This window comes from Malurus melanocephalus, unplaced genomic scaffold, assembly GCF_030028575.1.
Source record: "Malurus melanocephalus ecotype Western Australia unplaced genomic scaffold, MMel_1.1 scaffold_149, whole genome shotgun sequence".
Taxonomy (NCBI): Eukaryota; Metazoa; Chordata; class Aves; order Passeriformes; family Maluridae; genus Malurus; species Malurus melanocephalus.
This window is the reverse complement of record NW_026623381.1, coordinates 640,533-657,845: the sequence shown is the minus strand read 5'-3', so window position 1 is coordinate 657,845 and position 17,313 is coordinate 640,533. Positions and strand designations below refer to the sequence as shown.

Here is a 17,313-nt window from a genome sequence, read left to right as displayed (position 1 = left end):
GCCCCCGCCCTCATCCCCCCAAAACCGCGTGGGGACCCCTCACTTCACCCCCATCCCCTCCCCAGATCCGGGATCCCCACCGGGACCACCCCCCGGCCACATTCCAGAGCGGGCTGAGGGGATCGGGGGGGATCTTTTCGGTACCGGGGGTGGGGGATGCGCTGGGCTGTGCTGGGACGGAGCCCCCCCGATGCTGCTTGCGGTGGTTTGGCACCGCGCTGCGTGCTCGCCCGAATTCCCAGATTAGTTCCAGATGAAAAGGAGCAGGATCTGCGTTAGGAAAGTTTAATTTCGTGTTGCGGCCCCCGGATTGCCCGGGGAGGGCGTGGAGTGTCCCTCGCTGGARAGAGTCGGGAACAGTCTGGATGCAGCGCTGTGCCATGTGCTCCGGGATGACCCTGCTGGAGCGGGGAGGTTGGAGCAGATGAGCYGCTCTGYTCCCTTCCACCTGGCCCGTTTTGGGATTTTGGGATCTCCCCGCACCGAGCACAGCCGGCAGGCAAACTGGTAGCGCCCTGCTCTGCACCCTCTCGGGAGGGAGATGCTTGGAATGCCAGTGGATCCTGAGGGCAATCGCTCTTGTTCCCGAATGTGCTGCCACCAGCAAAAGGAGCTGCGATCTTGCAAATGCACTTAGAAGGCAAATCCCGGCAGTGTGAGCTGGGGGTGATTCTGTTGCTGAGCTGAAATRTGGCTGAGCTGCAGTGGAGATTTGTTCCCTCTGCAGCATCAGCCCCGATTACCRAATCCTGGCACTGCTCTCCATCAGCTCCTGTTACAGAAAGCGAGTGTGGAGAGGCTGATCCAAGGCTGCTGCCAGTCAGGGGGAAGTCTCGGGTGSAGAAGGGTATGGTTTGATGCTCAAATCTTTGAGCAGGGAAATATGAGACCAAAATATTCACATTCTGAGGTGAAAAGAATCTAGTCAGGTCTTAAACTATGCAAATGCTAGTTATTTTTTGTGTCCCTTATAATCTTGYATTATCTACCTTAACAAATCAAAATGGAAAGGCCTTGGACTGTTCCTTCCATCTTCCTTATAAACTGCTGTATTTACCCTATACCAAATACTTGTTAGAAGCGTTTTGGGGTCTGTGATACAAAACCCCTGCCACACCTCAGAGCCATTGTGTTGTATTTCTGTTTGCAATGGAGCACAGTGGGAAAAAGCTTTCCAAGAGGTGATCAAAGGCCGTGGTTTGAATCTTTGGTCTTGGACATGAGTAGGTCTGAAGGCCTAAAATACTGCTCTGTTACTCAACAGCTAATAAATAGGGGTTTTCACACTGGTTTCTAGCAACCTGCACTTTGACCAATATCACTCTTGTGCATGCTGAGAATCTTTTTGACAGCTAATGAGAATATTTTGTTTTTYTTCCAGGCTTTCCTTTCAGCACGGTTCTCCTCTCAGTGGCAAGAGCTGCCTTTTGAAGCAGCACATTCATTCTCCCCTTCAAGCACCCATAAGTCTCGTTTGCCAGCTCCAGAACCATGGCAACAGAAGAAAAGAAGCCAGATGCAGAATCCACCAAAACACAATCTACTCCTTCCTCCTCGACCAATCAGAGCAAGGTGTGTGTGTGTGGGGGCTCCAAAAAATAGCTGTGTAAAATCACCTGGAACTACCTGAACACTCAGCAACAGGCCAGAATCGGGGATTTGAATTCTCATGTGTCTCATTCTCGAAAGATTGAGATCTTTTCCATGTGTCTGCTTTTGCTGTTGTCTGGTGCTGAGGATTTTATGGGGAAAGTGGTTAGAGTGCAGGCTCTGCTGTACTGCTAAGGGTTCTTTTTGGGTTTGGGGAGGTTCTCACTAGTGAAATACTTCTTGTCATTTTGAGCATGGCAGAGGCTGTTTGTATCCTTGGAATTCCTGGAGGTGACTGGAGAACTGGTGAATCTYTAGTTGTGGAGTGGGAAACAGTTATTCAGGTTCTTTGAAGCCTGAAGATGCTCAAAGGAGGTATTACTGTCAAACCATGAAGCCTTTTTAAAAGGTGGAAAAGGATAAAAGTGGGATTTTAGGRGCATGGAGTAATTGGCCTGTGGTTTAATTCATGATCAGGATGAAAATGCAAACACTTAAAAGCTCTGCACAGATCAATATCAAGAGTGTTACTTGGAATTGCCATGCACTTTGTGRTTGGGCTGTTGGATTATTCTCACCTGCTTGTTACTGGCTTGGATGAAGTTCATCTCAAGTATGCCTTGGTGATGTGTCTGAAACAGTAAGGCCCCAGACTGAAAGGGTGTTTGGTTTGTTTGTTTTTGGAATTTAGAAGGGAATGGGATTGTAAATGCTGGAATCTCTGTTACCATGGACATCCACGTGGTCTATTCCTGTGTACTGATCAGAGCTGGCCACTGAGGTACTAAATTTGGAATTGAACTCATTCATTCATGTTTGTCTTRCAGCCTGCCCCAGTAAAGCCAAACTATGCTCTCAAGTTCACGTTAGCAGGACACACAAAGGCGGTGTCATCAGTCAAGTTCAGTCCTAATGGAGAGTGGCTCGCCAGCTCCTGTAAGTATTGCTTGCTTTTATCTCACCTCAAACATAAATGTGGCCCTTGGAGAAGGGCCTGTCTGCAGGGCTACCTCCATCAGGGAGAGGAGGAATGTCATGTCGTGGTTTTTCTTAAAACAATGATACCAAAGCTGTCTCTCCTTGAGATAATCTAAGTTCTTTGAACAGGGGTCTTTGCATTGCCAGGAGACCATTCACCTGCTCAGCTTTCTGTACTGAGCAAATGGGCAAAAACCAGCCCAGGGTTCTTTCCTGTGCAGAGGAAACCCTTGTGCTTTTCAAAGCTTTTAAATTAAACTTTGTGTACACTATGTGCAGGCAAACCTTTCCTCTGGGAAATAAGGAAGGTGCAGAGTTTGACACACAGGACTGGCCAGTGCTTTGTCCTGTGTGCCTGTGGTGATTGTTAGTCAGAGGCTTTGATTACCTCAGTGAAGTGTAGAACATTGTTTTAAATATTGTTTCACTTCATACTCTCTTATGTGATAGAACAAGTCCCTTTCCTGTCAGCTTTGGTATTTCAGAAGGCTTTTTTTTGGTGTTCAACATTGCTTGACAGCTTTCCCTTGAAAATGTGTTTCTGTGACTGTCAGGATCTGGAGGGGATCTGTGTATAAGGAAAGGGCAGTTGGAAATTGTTGAATATGACAATGAGGGTCACTGGGACATCTTCCAGGCATGGCAATTGCTTGGGGCTTAACTGCAAACAGCCTCAATAGGATCAGTGCAGTGTGCCATATAAATCATTATAGTGTCCCCATTAAAGTCCCCCTTTCCCTCTCCCCTGAGCGTATTTTCCAAACTCTCTATCTGGCAAAAAACAACTTTTTTCTCTGTCTTGTTTTGCGAGTTACCATGGATAATATGCTTGGGTTTCTACAGGCATTCATTCAGTCCAGCTYGTGGTGTAATTATTGTTCTTTTTGGGGCAAAAGCCTTTCAATCATTCCTGTGGACCAGCACTGCTTTTACCACTGGCAATCTAAAACAAAAGTAGAAACCCAAGTTGTCATGAGAGAAACTAAAGCTGCTGGAGACTCTCTGCATTCCAGGCAGCTTATGTAACCTCAGCTGCTGCAGAGTGCAGTGTAGGAAGCTGTTCTTTACCAATTCCATATTACCTTCTTCCCTGAGGTCTGCTAGGGGAGGGAGAACTGCCCAGGGTSTGCAGAGATGGGGTTAATTTATCTCCTTCCACCTGGAAGGGACGGCTGTGTTAGTGCTGTTAATTTATCTCTGAACTGGCACATTCTTTTCCAGCTGCTGACAAACTCATTAAAATCTGGGGAGCGTATGATGGCAAGTTTGAAAAAACAATATCTGGTCACAAGCTGGTRAGTATGAGGTGGTTACTGTGTGAATTCACCTGTGAAGAATTTTGCTTACTTTTCCTCATTCAGAAATACCCATTTTTGGTTAGTTTTACTTGTGCAAAGGGTTTGTTCTTCAGTCTTTATTTTGCAGTTCTTGTGTAGTCCTGTGCAACAGCCTGGAGTTGCTGGAGTAATATTGGGTCAGGCTGGGAGTGCAGGCTGATCATGGAATAGCTGCATTCCCACTGCCCAGCCAGCTTCTTGTGTCCCTGCAGTTTAGGAGAGCCCATCTCAGGCTTGGGGAAGAGCATTCTTGGGTGCAAATCCCTGTGAATTCTGACACTGTGTCCTGCTCCATCTTTCCTTTGTATAAGGAACAAAACACTTGCCTTTTAAGGAGAWTGAATTTTTCTTGTGGGTTTGCCTACATAAACACAACACTTACTCATTCTGCAAAGTTCTAAAGAAAACACRAACTCCCAAGCCCTTYRGTTTTCCTTTTTTTTTWAAGTGTCTTACGTGCTGAAGTTTCATGAGCAAAAATGAAGATTAATCAAAAGAAAAAACACTGGAATCTTCTCCAGCCTTGGGGACTTGGACTGTAAAGAGCAGCCATTTGTCATGAAGAAAAGCCACTTATTCAGATTAATTTATTAGCATTCTGTTTAGGAATTCCAACAGAGGGTTTTGGTGACCGCAGTAAGAACTGTGTGAACAAGGTAYTGATGTTCTCAGAGTATGTGGCTCAGCTGAAAATGAACATGTGCCAGAGGAGCTCTTAACCCAGTGAAATCACTGAATTCCTGACTCTCAGTGCTGAATTTTCATTCAAGCTTCAGCTGGGAATGTTATCTGCAGTCTGTGTTTTCCACTTTTCTGTGTGGCTCAACAAGCAGAGCTGAGAATTGTTTTCTTTTGTTTTAGGGGATCTCTGATGTTGCTTGGTCATCAGATTCCAACCTCCTTGTCTCTGCCTCTGATGATAAAACTCTCAAAATATGGGATGTAAGCTCGGTAAGGGCAGAAATTATTATTTATTTACCTTCATTTTCTCCAACGTTGGCTTCTTAACTCGTGTTMCTGCTTATAACAAGCTGGTGAATGGGCTGTGAGGGTGAATGAATTGTGCTGTCTGCTCTTGGAAAGAGTGGGATGCTTGTGGTTAGTACGAGGAGCCTGTTGTGCTCTGAGAGAGAGCACTACAGCCTTGTGATGGAGTTACAACCACAGCAAAAAGCCTCTCACATGAAACCTTTTTATAACTTCTTATCATACATATGATATTTCTTCTTTTTATCTCCCTTTCTGTGATGACAGAGAGAACTGGATCATTTGGTTGAGATTTGATAAGGAATGTTTAAYCTTTTGGATCGTCCTGAGCTGCCCAAAGGGTTTGCACCTTGGCTGCARTCATTAAGATTGTTTTATGTTGGTTTTTTCTCTGCTGTTTTGTTGCAGTTGGCCTTCTGCCCATCTAAATCTGGGGTTAGAGATGGTTTCTTTCTGTGTTGCACAGTGATTAACCTTACTGTGGTCTCTCTGGATGCATTTACGGTGCTGGGTGATGCTGTGTATTTAACTCTGCTGAATTTTATTTCAGGGTAAGTGCTTRAAGACATTGAAAGGGCACAGTAACTACGTTTTCTGCTGCAATTTCAACCCTCAGTCAAACCTCATCGTTTCTGGCTCAGTGAGTGATTCTTTATTTTTTTTTTTCCTTTGTGGGAAGCAAGTGCTGCACACTCTGTCACTTGTCACCGAAGRGACAGACAGGTTCTTTAGGGATCCTTGGCAGAATGATGATGGCATTAAATCATAGGTACAATTACAGCTTTATTTTCTTAACAGATTATTATGATTAGTGGAGCACGCTAATTTATGATTAGAAGGCACAGGATTTCTGCAAGCAGGATTGATGTAGTACAATTTATAAGCAGTGAATGCAGAATTTATAATACAACTCAGAGTTTCTAATCAYCTAAATTCTAATTTACCTAAAGGATGACTTTTAAGCACCTCTCCCTCTGCAGATTGGGTCAGATGCTCAAYGTGCAGATTTCCTGCATGGAGAGGAATTCAGGGATGTGTTCCCAGTTGTGTCCTGGGCTTTGTGACCCAACTGGGACAAGGCTCGTGCTGTTGCCAATCCTCCAACAGGTCCTTCACTAAACCCCTYGTGCCTCTCTTCCCTCTCCAGTTCGACGAAAGCGTGAGGATATGGGATGTGAAAACAGGGAAGTGCCTCAAGACGTTGCCTGCTCACTCTGACCCAGTTTCAGCTGTAAGTCCCTCCTGATCAGTGAACACACCAAAACGTTTATTTTGTTTAGCAGAGCTCCTCTCCTGCCCCTGTAGAGGGGTGAGTCTGTGCTCTGTTACCAGACCTTACACAGGGCTCAGGCTGRGCTGTGCTTGTTGCCAGTGGCCATTGCTCAGTGGGAATGAAAAGAACAGCGTTTTCTCTAAGATCAATGTGGATTTTGGTCCTGAGTATAAGTGTGGGTAGTGCAGAGGTGTGCCAGTCATGCCTGAGTGTAATTCTGTGATACARATTTGTGTCACTTGATGCTCCAAGAACACCCTTTCTTTTGCTTTTGTGTTGTTCCAAGCCATTGCTGAAGTCCAGAGCAGGCTTGTTTCATAGAACACTCTTGTTTTAAATCTCTCATTTAATAGAAATGAGCTAGAAACTCACAATATCCATTGGAATTAAGGGAAACCAGGAGGTGTTCAACTCCTAATGTTTTTGAAATTAAGAAAGTTGAAAAAAATTTGAGCCTCAGATACGTTGAACTGTGGCTGCTGCCATATGTAAAAGATAATTCACACTTCAAAATGTTTCTTAATTGTAATAATTCTTCAAAATAGCAGAAAATTGACCTTAAAACTCACCAATGGCTACATAAGAGGTTCTATTCCATGCCTTAAAATAATCAGGTTCTGTCCCCATCTTTGATGCTGCTGATGTGTTCTGTGTCTGTAATGGAAAATATGGACTTGCAGTGGAGCTTAAACRTTTGAACTTTATAAACTTCAGTAAAGTTTTTAGTCTTATTAATGACTAATTAATAATATTACAGGTGCATTTTAATCGTGATGGATCCCTGATAGTGTCAAGTAGCTATGATGGACTCTGGTAAGTGGTTATTTCTTGTCTGCATCACTCTTCACACTTTTGCATTTAAAAAAAAGACTTATTTAAAAAAAAAAATCCTTGTATTTGTAATGTCAAAATTGTTACAAAGACTTCAAACCTGATAATAATGATTTTTGTGTGTTTTTAACAGTCGAATCTGGGATACAGCATCAGGCCAGTGCTTGAAAACACTGATTGGTAAGCAGAAATACTTCTTGCCAGGGCTCTACTTTTCACACAGATTTGCTGTGTTTCAGTTAAGCTATTAAAAACAAATTAATGTCAAAAGAAATCCTCTGTCAGTGAGACAATACAACTGTGCATTTTGTAACACTGCTTTTAATTTTGCTRTAGATGATGATAACCCTCCTGTGTCTTTTGTGAAGTTCTCACCAAATGGCAAATACATATTAGCTGCAACTTTGGACAAGTAAGTATTAAAAAAAAAAGGAGAAAAACACATAGATTTGAAATTTGGAGTATCAGCTGATGCTTTATTTTACTATTTGTAATTATAATACATGTCTTCATATCTAGTGATTTATAGAGGAGAATATGAATGGCATGGCAGTAAAATTGATACTTTGGAATGCAGGATTAGTTAACCCCAAAGCCAGGTTAAAATCATCCACGTAGACTTTCAGAACTTTGGTATGGGGAAATTTTTTTCTGCTGCAAGGAAATTTTCAAATGCAAAAGAAACACACCCAAGAGCTAAAATCTTTGTTTTTTCTTCTCTTTCCAGCACTCTTAAACTGTGGGACTACAGCAAAGGAAAGGTAATTCTCAAGAAATGTAGACTTAACTAARGTTATGGGAAAATCTGGATTTCACAGGTGATTTTTAAACTTCACATATGAGTACTACAGAAAAAAGTGTCTTTARTAGAGAGGATAAACTTTTAGCRGGGCCTGTAGCAATAGGACAAGGGGTAATGGTTTTAAACTAAAAGAGGGTAGATCCAGATTAGAAATAGTTTCCTGTGAGGGTAGGAAGACATCTTTGAAAAGAATAAAAAATGGAAATATTTGCCTTCTGCATAGTCSTGAKAYRTTAAATACARCAATRTTTCWGCATTTTTCTCTTCATGRACAATAAATWGCCTTTGATCTCTTTCACTGCTGTAATGGGATAAATATAGGGCATTGTTTCATGTTCTAGAGCAGAGCTGCCCTCTGCATCCTCTAGATCATTTGGCAGGGTGGGAACAGGCAGATCTGTTGAGTCTTTCMCTCCCAGAGAGTTTGTCCTTGACTGAGAAAACTCCCTCCCAGCTGCATTTCTATCTTGTGGYTCTTCCCTTCCAGTGCCTGAAGACGTACACAGGACACAAAAATGAGAAGTACTGCATATTTGCCAATTTCTCTGTCACTGGTGGAAAGGTTGGTGTAGATTTATTATTTATTTTCACCAATGTTCAGTTTTTATGGCTTCTTTCTGTAGATAAAAAAGAGGATTTTGGGGGCTGGAAACCTCCTTTGGGGGTGCTGGTTCAGAGGTTTCTGTGTCTCTACACTGTCTCATTACAGATTTCCTGACTTTTCCTCCTCTTCCTCCTCCCTTTCACATGATAACAATGAAATATTTAGTGAATAATAGCACTTGGATATGGACCAGAAGGATTCACATAACTGTTTTCTCTCTGCCCCTCCAGTGGATCGTGTCTGGTTCAGAAGACAACCTGGTTTATATTTGGAACCTTCAGACAAAAGAGATTGTACAGAAACTACAAGGACACACAGGTGAGGGGGCAGATTTTGGTTTTATTGATGGAATATCCCTCGTATCATGTTGTAGTGAGAGCTTAGCCTGAACATTTTCTCTCTGATGTTCTATTCTGGCTGTCAGACCCATAAATTCTTGACTGGCTGAAGCTTAATTGAACCCTGGGAGTTTGCTCCTTTTTATGAAAGGGTTTTATGGGCATTGAAAATAYTTTATTCTTAAACTTTGACATCAGCTTGCAAAGGAGATTTCCTTGAGCACAGGACTGGTCAAGATATTTAGGTGTCTCATAACATTAGTGACTTTGATTGGCCTCTTAACACCTTCCAGAGCTGCAGCTCCAAAGGATCAGGGTTGCTGTGGACTGGAAATATCTGTAAGTGTGCGTTGTCTTGAACCATGAAATGTCACTCAGTCTGAGTCCTRTAAAAGAGCAGAGTTTTAACTGCAATTTCAGTGTCCTCAGTMATTTCCTTTGGGCTCTATCCAATGATTTGGGCTGGATTCCATTGATTTGGAGTGTAAGGAGGGCAGTGGCAGCAGGATTTTATTTTCAGGCACTGAGGATGATGTGTTAGATAAAGCATTAACCAGGATGTTGGAAATAACTTCCATGACAAAAACAGTGACCTGGGTTTKGATTCAGCTGTGTCTGACACACTCTGATAGAAGTAAGAACTGGAATTTAGAGAGTTCTCACATTTTCAAACCTGTCAAACACTTTTCCTACTACCTCAATTCTTTCCTCCTCCTGTTTCCTTTCACAGAGGAGCAGCAGTTGTAAAATATTTACAAATAATGCATTTAATTCTGCCCCAAGGAAATAATAACTTGACTTTGCTGTTTTARAACACAGTAGCAGCACATGCTAATTTTCAGAAATGCCTACTAGGAACCAGATTTAAATAATTCTATCTTTTCTTTTTTCTCAGATGTTGTCATCTCCACAGCCTGTCACCCAACAGAAAACATCATCGCATCAGCGGCACTAGAAAACGACAAAACAATTAAACTGTGGAAGAGTGACTGTTAAACGTTCCAGGATTGTTTTAGAGACTGTCAGGAAAAAAAAAAAGTTTTTAAAAAAATTATTAAAAAACACCCATAAATCCAGTTTGGCAGGAAACCTGAAGAATACTTGATAAAGTGGTTTCTGTTAGTCCTGGCCCAAAGAAAACATCTTAGCTCTGCTAGAGCCGGGCAACGTGGTGGGAAAAAAAAAAAAAAAAGATGCAGTGTCTCCTTTTCTTGCCTAATGTTTTGGCAGACAAATGGATCATTCTGACATCGGGTCAGAAGTCTTGGACACCCCAAAGATACTGTATTTTCTGATGGCATTGCTTCTGGGCACTGTTGCTGCTTAAGGAAGAGTTGCCAATCTACTTTGTACCAGTAAGTTAAGTCACAAGCCTAGAGATGTGTGGAATTTTTTTTTAAAAACGTCTAATTTTTTTTTTTTTAAATTTTTTTAATTTTGTTTTCCAGAATGTAGGTTCTAGTCTCTTGGGAAGTTTCTGTATTGTTTTAAATATGAGTACTGCATCTTTAAGGGTGCTTCATTTTAAACACTCAGCTCAAACTTTGTGACCAAATAAAACCATGCAGTTCCAGATTTCCCTCTTCCTGCCCCTGACTTGACTCCTGTGGTGGAATCTCTGACCTTCTGTATAGTTGCTTACCTCTTGTTACGTGTGTTAAATAGATGCTGTTCTAGAGCAAAAAGTTACAGTTCTTCTGTTAACCATTAAAATGAATTCTGCTTGTAGTTGTTCTCAGCATATTTTAATTTTTTTTTTCTTTTTTGCCTCTTCTGGTTATAAAGCCAACTCACAAGAACACTGTAAAGTTATTTCAATGTAAAAAAAAAAGAAACAAACCCAGACTTTTTGTATCTTGGCAATCCATGGTATGAAGCTGTATTGCAAATGGCATGACTCTGTATCTCTCTCAGCGTTGATAYTTCTTTCCCTTTTTGTCACATCCATGTGGTATTTACACATGCAGAAAAATACCATATGCCATAATAAAAAGGTGGGATTTTATGTGTATGTTTGTGGTAAGAGTGTGCTCGTGTGAAGTGTCCTTGTCCATGGAAGCCTCTTTTCAAAACAATTTTAGGTGAAGTGTTTTGGCAGCAGTTGTGCTGCCAAATTCTCCACAATTTCCATCACTTGTGRAGAAGAGGAGCATGAGTCAAAATTTATTTATTGAAGTTAAAAGGATTGAACTGAGGGTGTCCTCAGCAGAGAAACATTGGTACAACCCCTCACAGAGAGCTTTAGCCAAGGGAAGGGATTCCTGCTGCCTTCTTGCAGGATCCAGGATTTACCTTGTGCTGGTAAGAAATGCGTGGAGGTACAAGTTTTATAGCACCCAAAGGGTTCTGCTGGAAGGGGATGTTTTGCTCCTGGTGAAGCAAAACCCCATTATTTTGGTATTGACCTCCTGTGCTTGGTAATAACAGAAAATCAATTACAGTCCAGACCTCTGGAGTGCTGCTGTGAAGCTGCCTTGCTTTGAAACCCTTGGAGAAAAAGCTGCAAGACATGAGGCATAGGTTTTCTTTTTGAAATATAAAAAKAGAGTTCATGTTGAGCTGCTAAAAYRGCTATTAATAATATCAGTGCCTTTGGAGGTTTTTCATTACCCACAGGAAGGGACACTGTGTCTAGACAAGGTGAGCCTCGCTGCTAAAATGGTCAAGTCATGATTGTTTTTGGGTCTTATTCTTGAAGGCCGGTGAAGCTCTTCAATGCAAAATGTGGCTGTGCTGCTTTACAGCATGGAGAAGCTGGAATTTGACTCCAGCAGAGCATTTTAATGTTAATTCAGAAACATTTTCTGGCATAATGCTTCTGTCACCATGTTTGAGCGGCTTTGCTTGCCCAGCTGTGCTGTCTCTCCCTGCCCTCTGCGCCACAGAGCTGTGGAGACTCGAGATGAATTTTCTGCTATCAGGAGGAAATCTCTTAAACAGGGATAGAAAAACCCTAATGTAAAGGATCTGCTGTAAAGCTGCTCKTTGGAAAGGGTCTGTATAAATCCTTAATATCCCACCTGGGATTAATRCTGGGTCCTATTGGCATGAGCTCTACTTAGCTCTAATTCTGTGCAGCCTGGCATGGCTGCGGTGGTTTGAGGGTCAGGATTAGCTCAAGCACAGCTCTGACAAGAAGGGTTGTGCGCTGACTGCAAGGCATGGAGTAGGGGAGGTGTAAATTKTGTGTTAGGTATGGGCTGCGAGGGGCTGGGGTGGGTTACAGTGTGCCCAGGGCGGGTGAGATATTACCATGGGGCTCTGATCCACCGGCGACTTTTGGGGTGAGGGAATGGGTGAGCTGAGGGACTAAAAAAGAGGGTGCTGCACGCTTTTCTTAATAAAGGTCTCCCTCAGAAAAATAAACAAGGAAAAAACATGGTTAGATGCCACGAAGTAGGTGGCAGTGCCTTAACCGTATGTGTGTTGTATAGGCCACTAGGGCCTCTTCCATCCTTATCAAGGGGAGTGCTAACCTTCTCTCCTTTCATACAACACAGCGGTCCGGTCACAACCGTGCCTATTTATACCTCCTCTAAACTATATCTATGAAGGATAGAGTGAGAGAACCTTTCTGCCTCTTGTTTTCCTATTTTGATAAGTCCTTCCAATCCCTACAGAAAGCTGTCATTCTAATTCCCAGRATATCTCTAAAACCCCTAAACTCCCCGGTAAAAAAGCATAAACGCTCGCTTTCAGCTACCTTTTTAATATATTCATCGCTTTCAGCCAATCAACGCGCAGAAGGCGGAATCTCTTCGCCCGCCACGTGACGCGGGGAGGGTGTGGTTTTGCTGCGGCCTCGCTGACGGCGGCGGGCGCCCTTAGGTTCACGGGTTCGAATCCCGATCCCGGCGGTGCGGTGCGGAGCGGTGCGGGGTGAGCTCACCGCGGGATTTGCGGCGGATCCGCGTAATTTGCGCGGGGCTGAGCTTCCCCCTGGATATCCCGCAGGTTTGGCTTCCCCGCTGGATATCCCGCGGGTTTGGCTTCCCCGCTGGATATCCCGCGGGTTTGGCTTCCCCGCTGGATATCCCGCGGGTTTGGCTTCCCCGCTGGATATCCCGCGGGTTTGAGCGGGAGCGGGAGCCTACCGCGGGATGTGCTGGTAAAATCTCCCGCAGCCGGAGCAGCGCGGGAGGAGGGAGTTTATTCCCGGCGTATTCCCGGGATTTGGCAGGTCGCTCCGAGTTCCGTCAGCACTAATGATGAGTTGTAAATTCCAGATGTGGAAGCGCTCGAAAAGGTTGGGTGTTTTTAGCCCCTTTTCTTAAGGCCTCTCTCTTCGGCATCCCAAGGGGATAAAACCAGACAAACATCCCGCTAAAGGAGCGCTTCAACACCTCAAACCAGCTGTGGGAGCTGATGTTCTCACCGGAATTATCCCCCCAGCATCCCGCTGCAGGTCCCACCAGGCCAGGTTAAGGCATGGCTCCATCCCTCGGCCGCTCGGACTCTCTTCTGATGGTCAGTTCCCTGCGGGAAGGACGAACCGGTGCCGTGTGTGGCGGAGCAGCCGCTGTTCCGGAGGAGGATGCGGGTCCAGGTGCAGCGCCCAGGGGTTTGCGTGGCCCCAGCTCTGCCAGCTGTGCACAGCTGCTGCATCTCAGACTCACAGAGCGGCTTGGAGTGGAAGGAACATTACAGATCATCCCATTCCKACCCATTCCRTACACCTCCCACYACCCCAGGTTGCTCCAAGCCCCGYYCAGCATTTCCAGGGATGCTTCATCACTGCYGCAGAGCCCAGGCTGCCCTTCCAGATAACTGATGAGTTTATTAAGGGATTAAAAGTTAGTTTCCCCTCYTTATTGAACGCTCTGATTTATGCACGCGTTTAAATCAATCCCATTTCCTGCGTTTTATCCCTTCTCCCCCAGGCTTTCAGGCTTTACTGTGTCAGACATTTGTTACAATCACATTGTTTTGAGGCAAGCGAGACACCGTGGGTGGTTTAAAGGATTTCAATTCACGAGCTGCCTTACTTGGGCCCTTCTCCCCGGTGCAAAGTGCCCCTGCTGGGACCAGTTTGTGAAATAGGAACCAGCATTCCCGCTGATGAAGATGCTGTTGGAAATCAGATCCAAAGAGCTGTGCCTTGGTGGGCTGGGGTGCCCAGGGTGGGGGATTTCAGGTGCTGCTAGCAGGCACTGGCTGGATGAGCCACATAAGCAGCTTATTTTGTCATTTTAATTTTTTAATCCCGCGCATTCGGTCGCGCTCTCTTATTAGTAAGCATTAGCTCTCCAAGTCCCATTAGCTCCGCTGAGAGCCGGGGTTTTGCTTGTGGGGACAGCGCTGGAGGAGCCAGCAGGGGGCTGGGGACCTGATCCTGCAGCTGGTGACATCCCTGGTGTCCCGGGAGGGTGTGGGTCTGACCCTGGCCCTGTAGGGTCATCACTGCCCAGTCCTTTTTCTGCTGTSCCCTGTCCCCTTCCCAAGTCCCCAGCAGCCCCAGCTCCCTCCTGATCCAAGCCCGGGGCTGGCTCTGTTTGTCTCTCCTTTATTAAAGCAGCTATTTTCATGTTTGTAAACACACACATTACATTGAAACCCTCTTCTCTCTCCTTCAGGTTTTCCTCTAAACCCCAGGGCCATCCCCAAAGCTGTGCTTTGTTGGAAGATCTCAAATCTGGGATTTAAAATTAGTTGACTGCTTCTCTTTAATAAAATTATTCCTGCCCTCTTTAAATAGCACAATATGTCACAGAAAGCCGGTGGGTCCGTTCATGAAGATGAGGCAGCTCAGAGAGGAAAAAGAGAAGGGGAAAAAAAAAAAAAAAGTAAAACCATACATCTCCCCAAACCCCTTCTGCCTAATCCAACTGAATTAGAGGATTTCGAAGTGGATTTAAAACTAAATCTTGATTAGGGAGAATTTCTCTCCAAGAGCTGCTGCACGGTGGTATTAATGGGAAGTGATCGTGGACAGAGGAAATAGGACAGAAATAACCGAGGGTAGCACATACGCACTCAGGTCTGTGCATGAACTGAAAGAATCGGGGAATTTCTCCAGAGGAAAAGGGAGAAATTAAGCATCGACATAAGGAGACTGGGTGCCAGGGGCTGGCTGGGCGAGCGGGGAGCAGCCGGATCCCTCTGCTCCGACGGCATCGCCCTGAACCCGCTGCGAGGTTTGCAGGTGAGAAGGAAACGCTGAGGACAAGGACAAGGACGGCCGGGGTGAAGAGCAGGGAGCAGAGGAGGTCTCAGCCCGCTCCYCCAGAGCTGGTGCTCACCCCCCGAGCCCCGGGTGTCCCCCAGGAGCTGCCCCCCATGCTCTGCGGACACATSCCCGGAGGTGCCCATGGGATCCTGCCGCTGCTGACCGTGGTGTTCGTCCTGCCAGAGGGTGAGTGCTGCTCTTCCCGGGCTCTGCCTGTGCTTCCAGTCACGCTTTGCATCCCCCCTAAACCCTGCTTGCTCAGATCTGATCTGTCCTCGGGATCAATTTGGGGGTGCTCCCACCCCAAGGCACGCAGATGAGCGCTGGTGGCTTTAGGATGGAGGTAATGTCACCGTGTTTTGTGCAAAGGGCAGTGCGCCAGGATTTGGGATACCTTGGGCTCCTCTTTGCTGATCTGGCCAGGGCAGGGACTCCCCTCCTTGTTTCTGGCTGTGTGAGGGTGCTCACCRCCCCCAAAAACCCTGTGAGAGCACAGGAGGGCTCGGGAAGGGCTCTGGGTGGGCATTTGGAGGTGAGGGAAGGTAACGGCAGCAACCTGATCAATCACCAGAGGTTGCCTTAAACCCCACAGCAGAGGTGTGAGGTGTAAATTAATACCCTTTAAAGGCTCTTTTGGTTTTTTTTTTTTTTTTTTTTTTTTGAAGAAACCTGAGAAATGGCTGAATTCCCATTGTGGCAGCTCTCAGACAATCGCTGACCCTGCAGGGAAGGGCTGAGCTGCCACCAAAGCCCTGGGGACACAGCGAGGCCCGGGCTCGCAGGAACGATGGCTCTCAGTGCTCTGCAGGAGCATTTCCCTTCTGTTTGGAGCTGATTTGCCTCCCTGATAAACCCTGTGATAACACCAGGGCTGTGTCCAGGGGGAGAACCAAACCACGCTGATAAAACCATCCCTCTGGAGCCAACACCCCCAAAACAGGCGCAGCTAAACTGGAGGAATTCGGTGAAAAAAGGAAAAGCTGTTTGTGAGCGCGAGCAAACCCTGCCTCGGTGGTGTCTGCGGTTGTGAGGTTTCACCTACTCTTTACACCCCCAGTTTCAAAGCTCCCTTGTTCCCACMGTTTGATCCCAGCTCAAATCTCCGGCTAATCTCTGATTTCGCACTGACCTCTAGTGGGAGATGAGTCTGTATTTTTGGGCCCGCTGGGTAAACAAGTGACGGGCAGCTCCGGGCTCTGGCTTAATGCGACTTGGCAAGGCAGGGAGCGCTGCGAAGCCGTCGGTAGAGAGCAGCTCACAACGAATTGAAGCCTTTTCCCCCCTGGTAAAATCCAGCCGCGTTTTCTTCTGGTTCTTGTTTAGTGTCTGGACTCCAGTGTTATGGCTGCAACATCGTGGTTGGCACCAAAAACGTGGACATGGGGTGCTCCAAGCCCGAGGTGATCACCTGCTCGCAGTCCCACCAGGGCTTCAAGCACCGGTTCTGCATTAAAACAGAGAGCGGTGAGTCTGCTGAGGGGCTGCCCGAGCTGCATTTCACCCCCAAATCCAACCCGGCAGCCCCCAAGCAGGGCCTGTCCCCTGTGCCAGGCTGTCACAACCTCCCCATGCCACCCTCCCGTCCCCCCGACGTGCCACCCTGTGTTTCCTTGCAGTGGTCCTGGGCATCCTGCTGACCAGCGGCTGTGCCACCTCTCGCCACTGCCAGCAGCAGGAGCTGCCGGGGGTCCGCATCCACTGCTGCGACACCGATCTGTGCAACRGCTCCCCCAGAGCCCCCCGGCCGCCCCCCGGCCACCTCCTGCTGCCCTGCGTGCTGGCTGCGCTGCTCCTGTCCTGAGCCCGGCGGGATGAGGGGTGCGGATCCTCTCGGGATGGGTGCTGGCAGCGCCAATGTCCCCGTGGCTGCTCTTGCGGGCGGGCAGGACCCCCTCCTCACCCCCCTCCTCAATAAAAGGTGCCGAACGCTGCGCCCTGGGAAGGTTTCGGTGATGCCCCGCGGGGAGGGCGGGGACGCTCCTGTGATTTCGGGGGGTGGGGGTACAGCTCGCATCCCCGCGATGGGGAACGCGGGGACGGGGGTCTGCCTTCATCCCCGCGATGGGGAACGAGGGGCCGGAGGTCTGCCTGCATCCCCGCGATGGGGAACGCGGGGCCGGGGGCATTGCCCGCATCCCCGCGATGGGGAACGCGGGGCCGGGGGTCTGCCCTCATCACCGCGATGGGGAACGCGGGGCCGGGGGTCTGCCCTCATCCCTGCGATGGGGAACGCGGGGCCGGGGGTCTGCCCGCATCCCAGCGATGGGGAACGCGGGGACGGGGGTCTGCCCTCATCCCTGCGATGGGGAACGCGGGGACGGGGGTCTGCCCTCATCCCTGCGATGGGGAACTGTCTGCCCTCATCACCGCGATGGGGAACGCGGGGCCGGGGGTCTGCCCTCATCCC

General features: G+C 46.9%; 1 protein-coding gene and 1 non-coding gene across 2 annotated transcripts in view; one reads left to right on the top strand and one right to left on the bottom strand.

Moving 5' to 3' along the window:
* The window catches only part of WDR5 (WD repeat domain 5), an 11,040-nt gene extending 289 nt beyond the window's left edge, over positions 1 to 10,751 (top strand). The window contains exons 2-14 of the mRNA XM_057371533.1: positions 1,382 to 1,572; positions 2,418 to 2,526; positions 3,790 to 3,863; positions 4,767 to 4,856; positions 5,443 to 5,532; positions 6,040 to 6,123; positions 6,923 to 6,978; positions 7,130 to 7,176; positions 7,333 to 7,408; positions 7,724 to 7,757; positions 8,286 to 8,360; positions 8,633 to 8,720; positions 9,636 to 10,751. Of these exons, the coding sequence (XP_057227516.1) occupies positions 1,492 to 1,572; positions 2,418 to 2,526; positions 3,790 to 3,863; positions 4,767 to 4,856; positions 5,443 to 5,532; positions 6,040 to 6,123; positions 6,923 to 6,978; positions 7,130 to 7,176; positions 7,333 to 7,408; positions 7,724 to 7,757; positions 8,286 to 8,360; positions 8,633 to 8,720; positions 9,636 to 9,736 (1,005 nt within the window). The 5' untranslated portion in view covers positions 1,382 to 1,491 and the 3' untranslated portion in view covers positions 9,737 to 10,751. The remainder of the gene's footprint in view (positions 1 to 1,381; positions 1,573 to 2,417; positions 2,527 to 3,789; positions 3,864 to 4,766; positions 4,857 to 5,442; positions 5,533 to 6,039; positions 6,124 to 6,922; positions 6,979 to 7,129; positions 7,177 to 7,332; positions 7,409 to 7,723; positions 7,758 to 8,285; positions 8,361 to 8,632; positions 8,721 to 9,635) is intronic.
* Positions 10,752 to 12,110: 1,359 nt separating this feature from the next.
* Positions 12,111 to 12,238, bottom strand: LOC130576732 (U6atac minor spliceosomal RNA). Its single transcript, XR_008965697.1, has one exon. It is a non-coding gene; the product is annotated as a U6atac minor spliceosomal RNA (small nuclear RNA).
* Between the last annotated feature and the right edge of the window lie 5,075 nt (positions 12,239 to 17,313).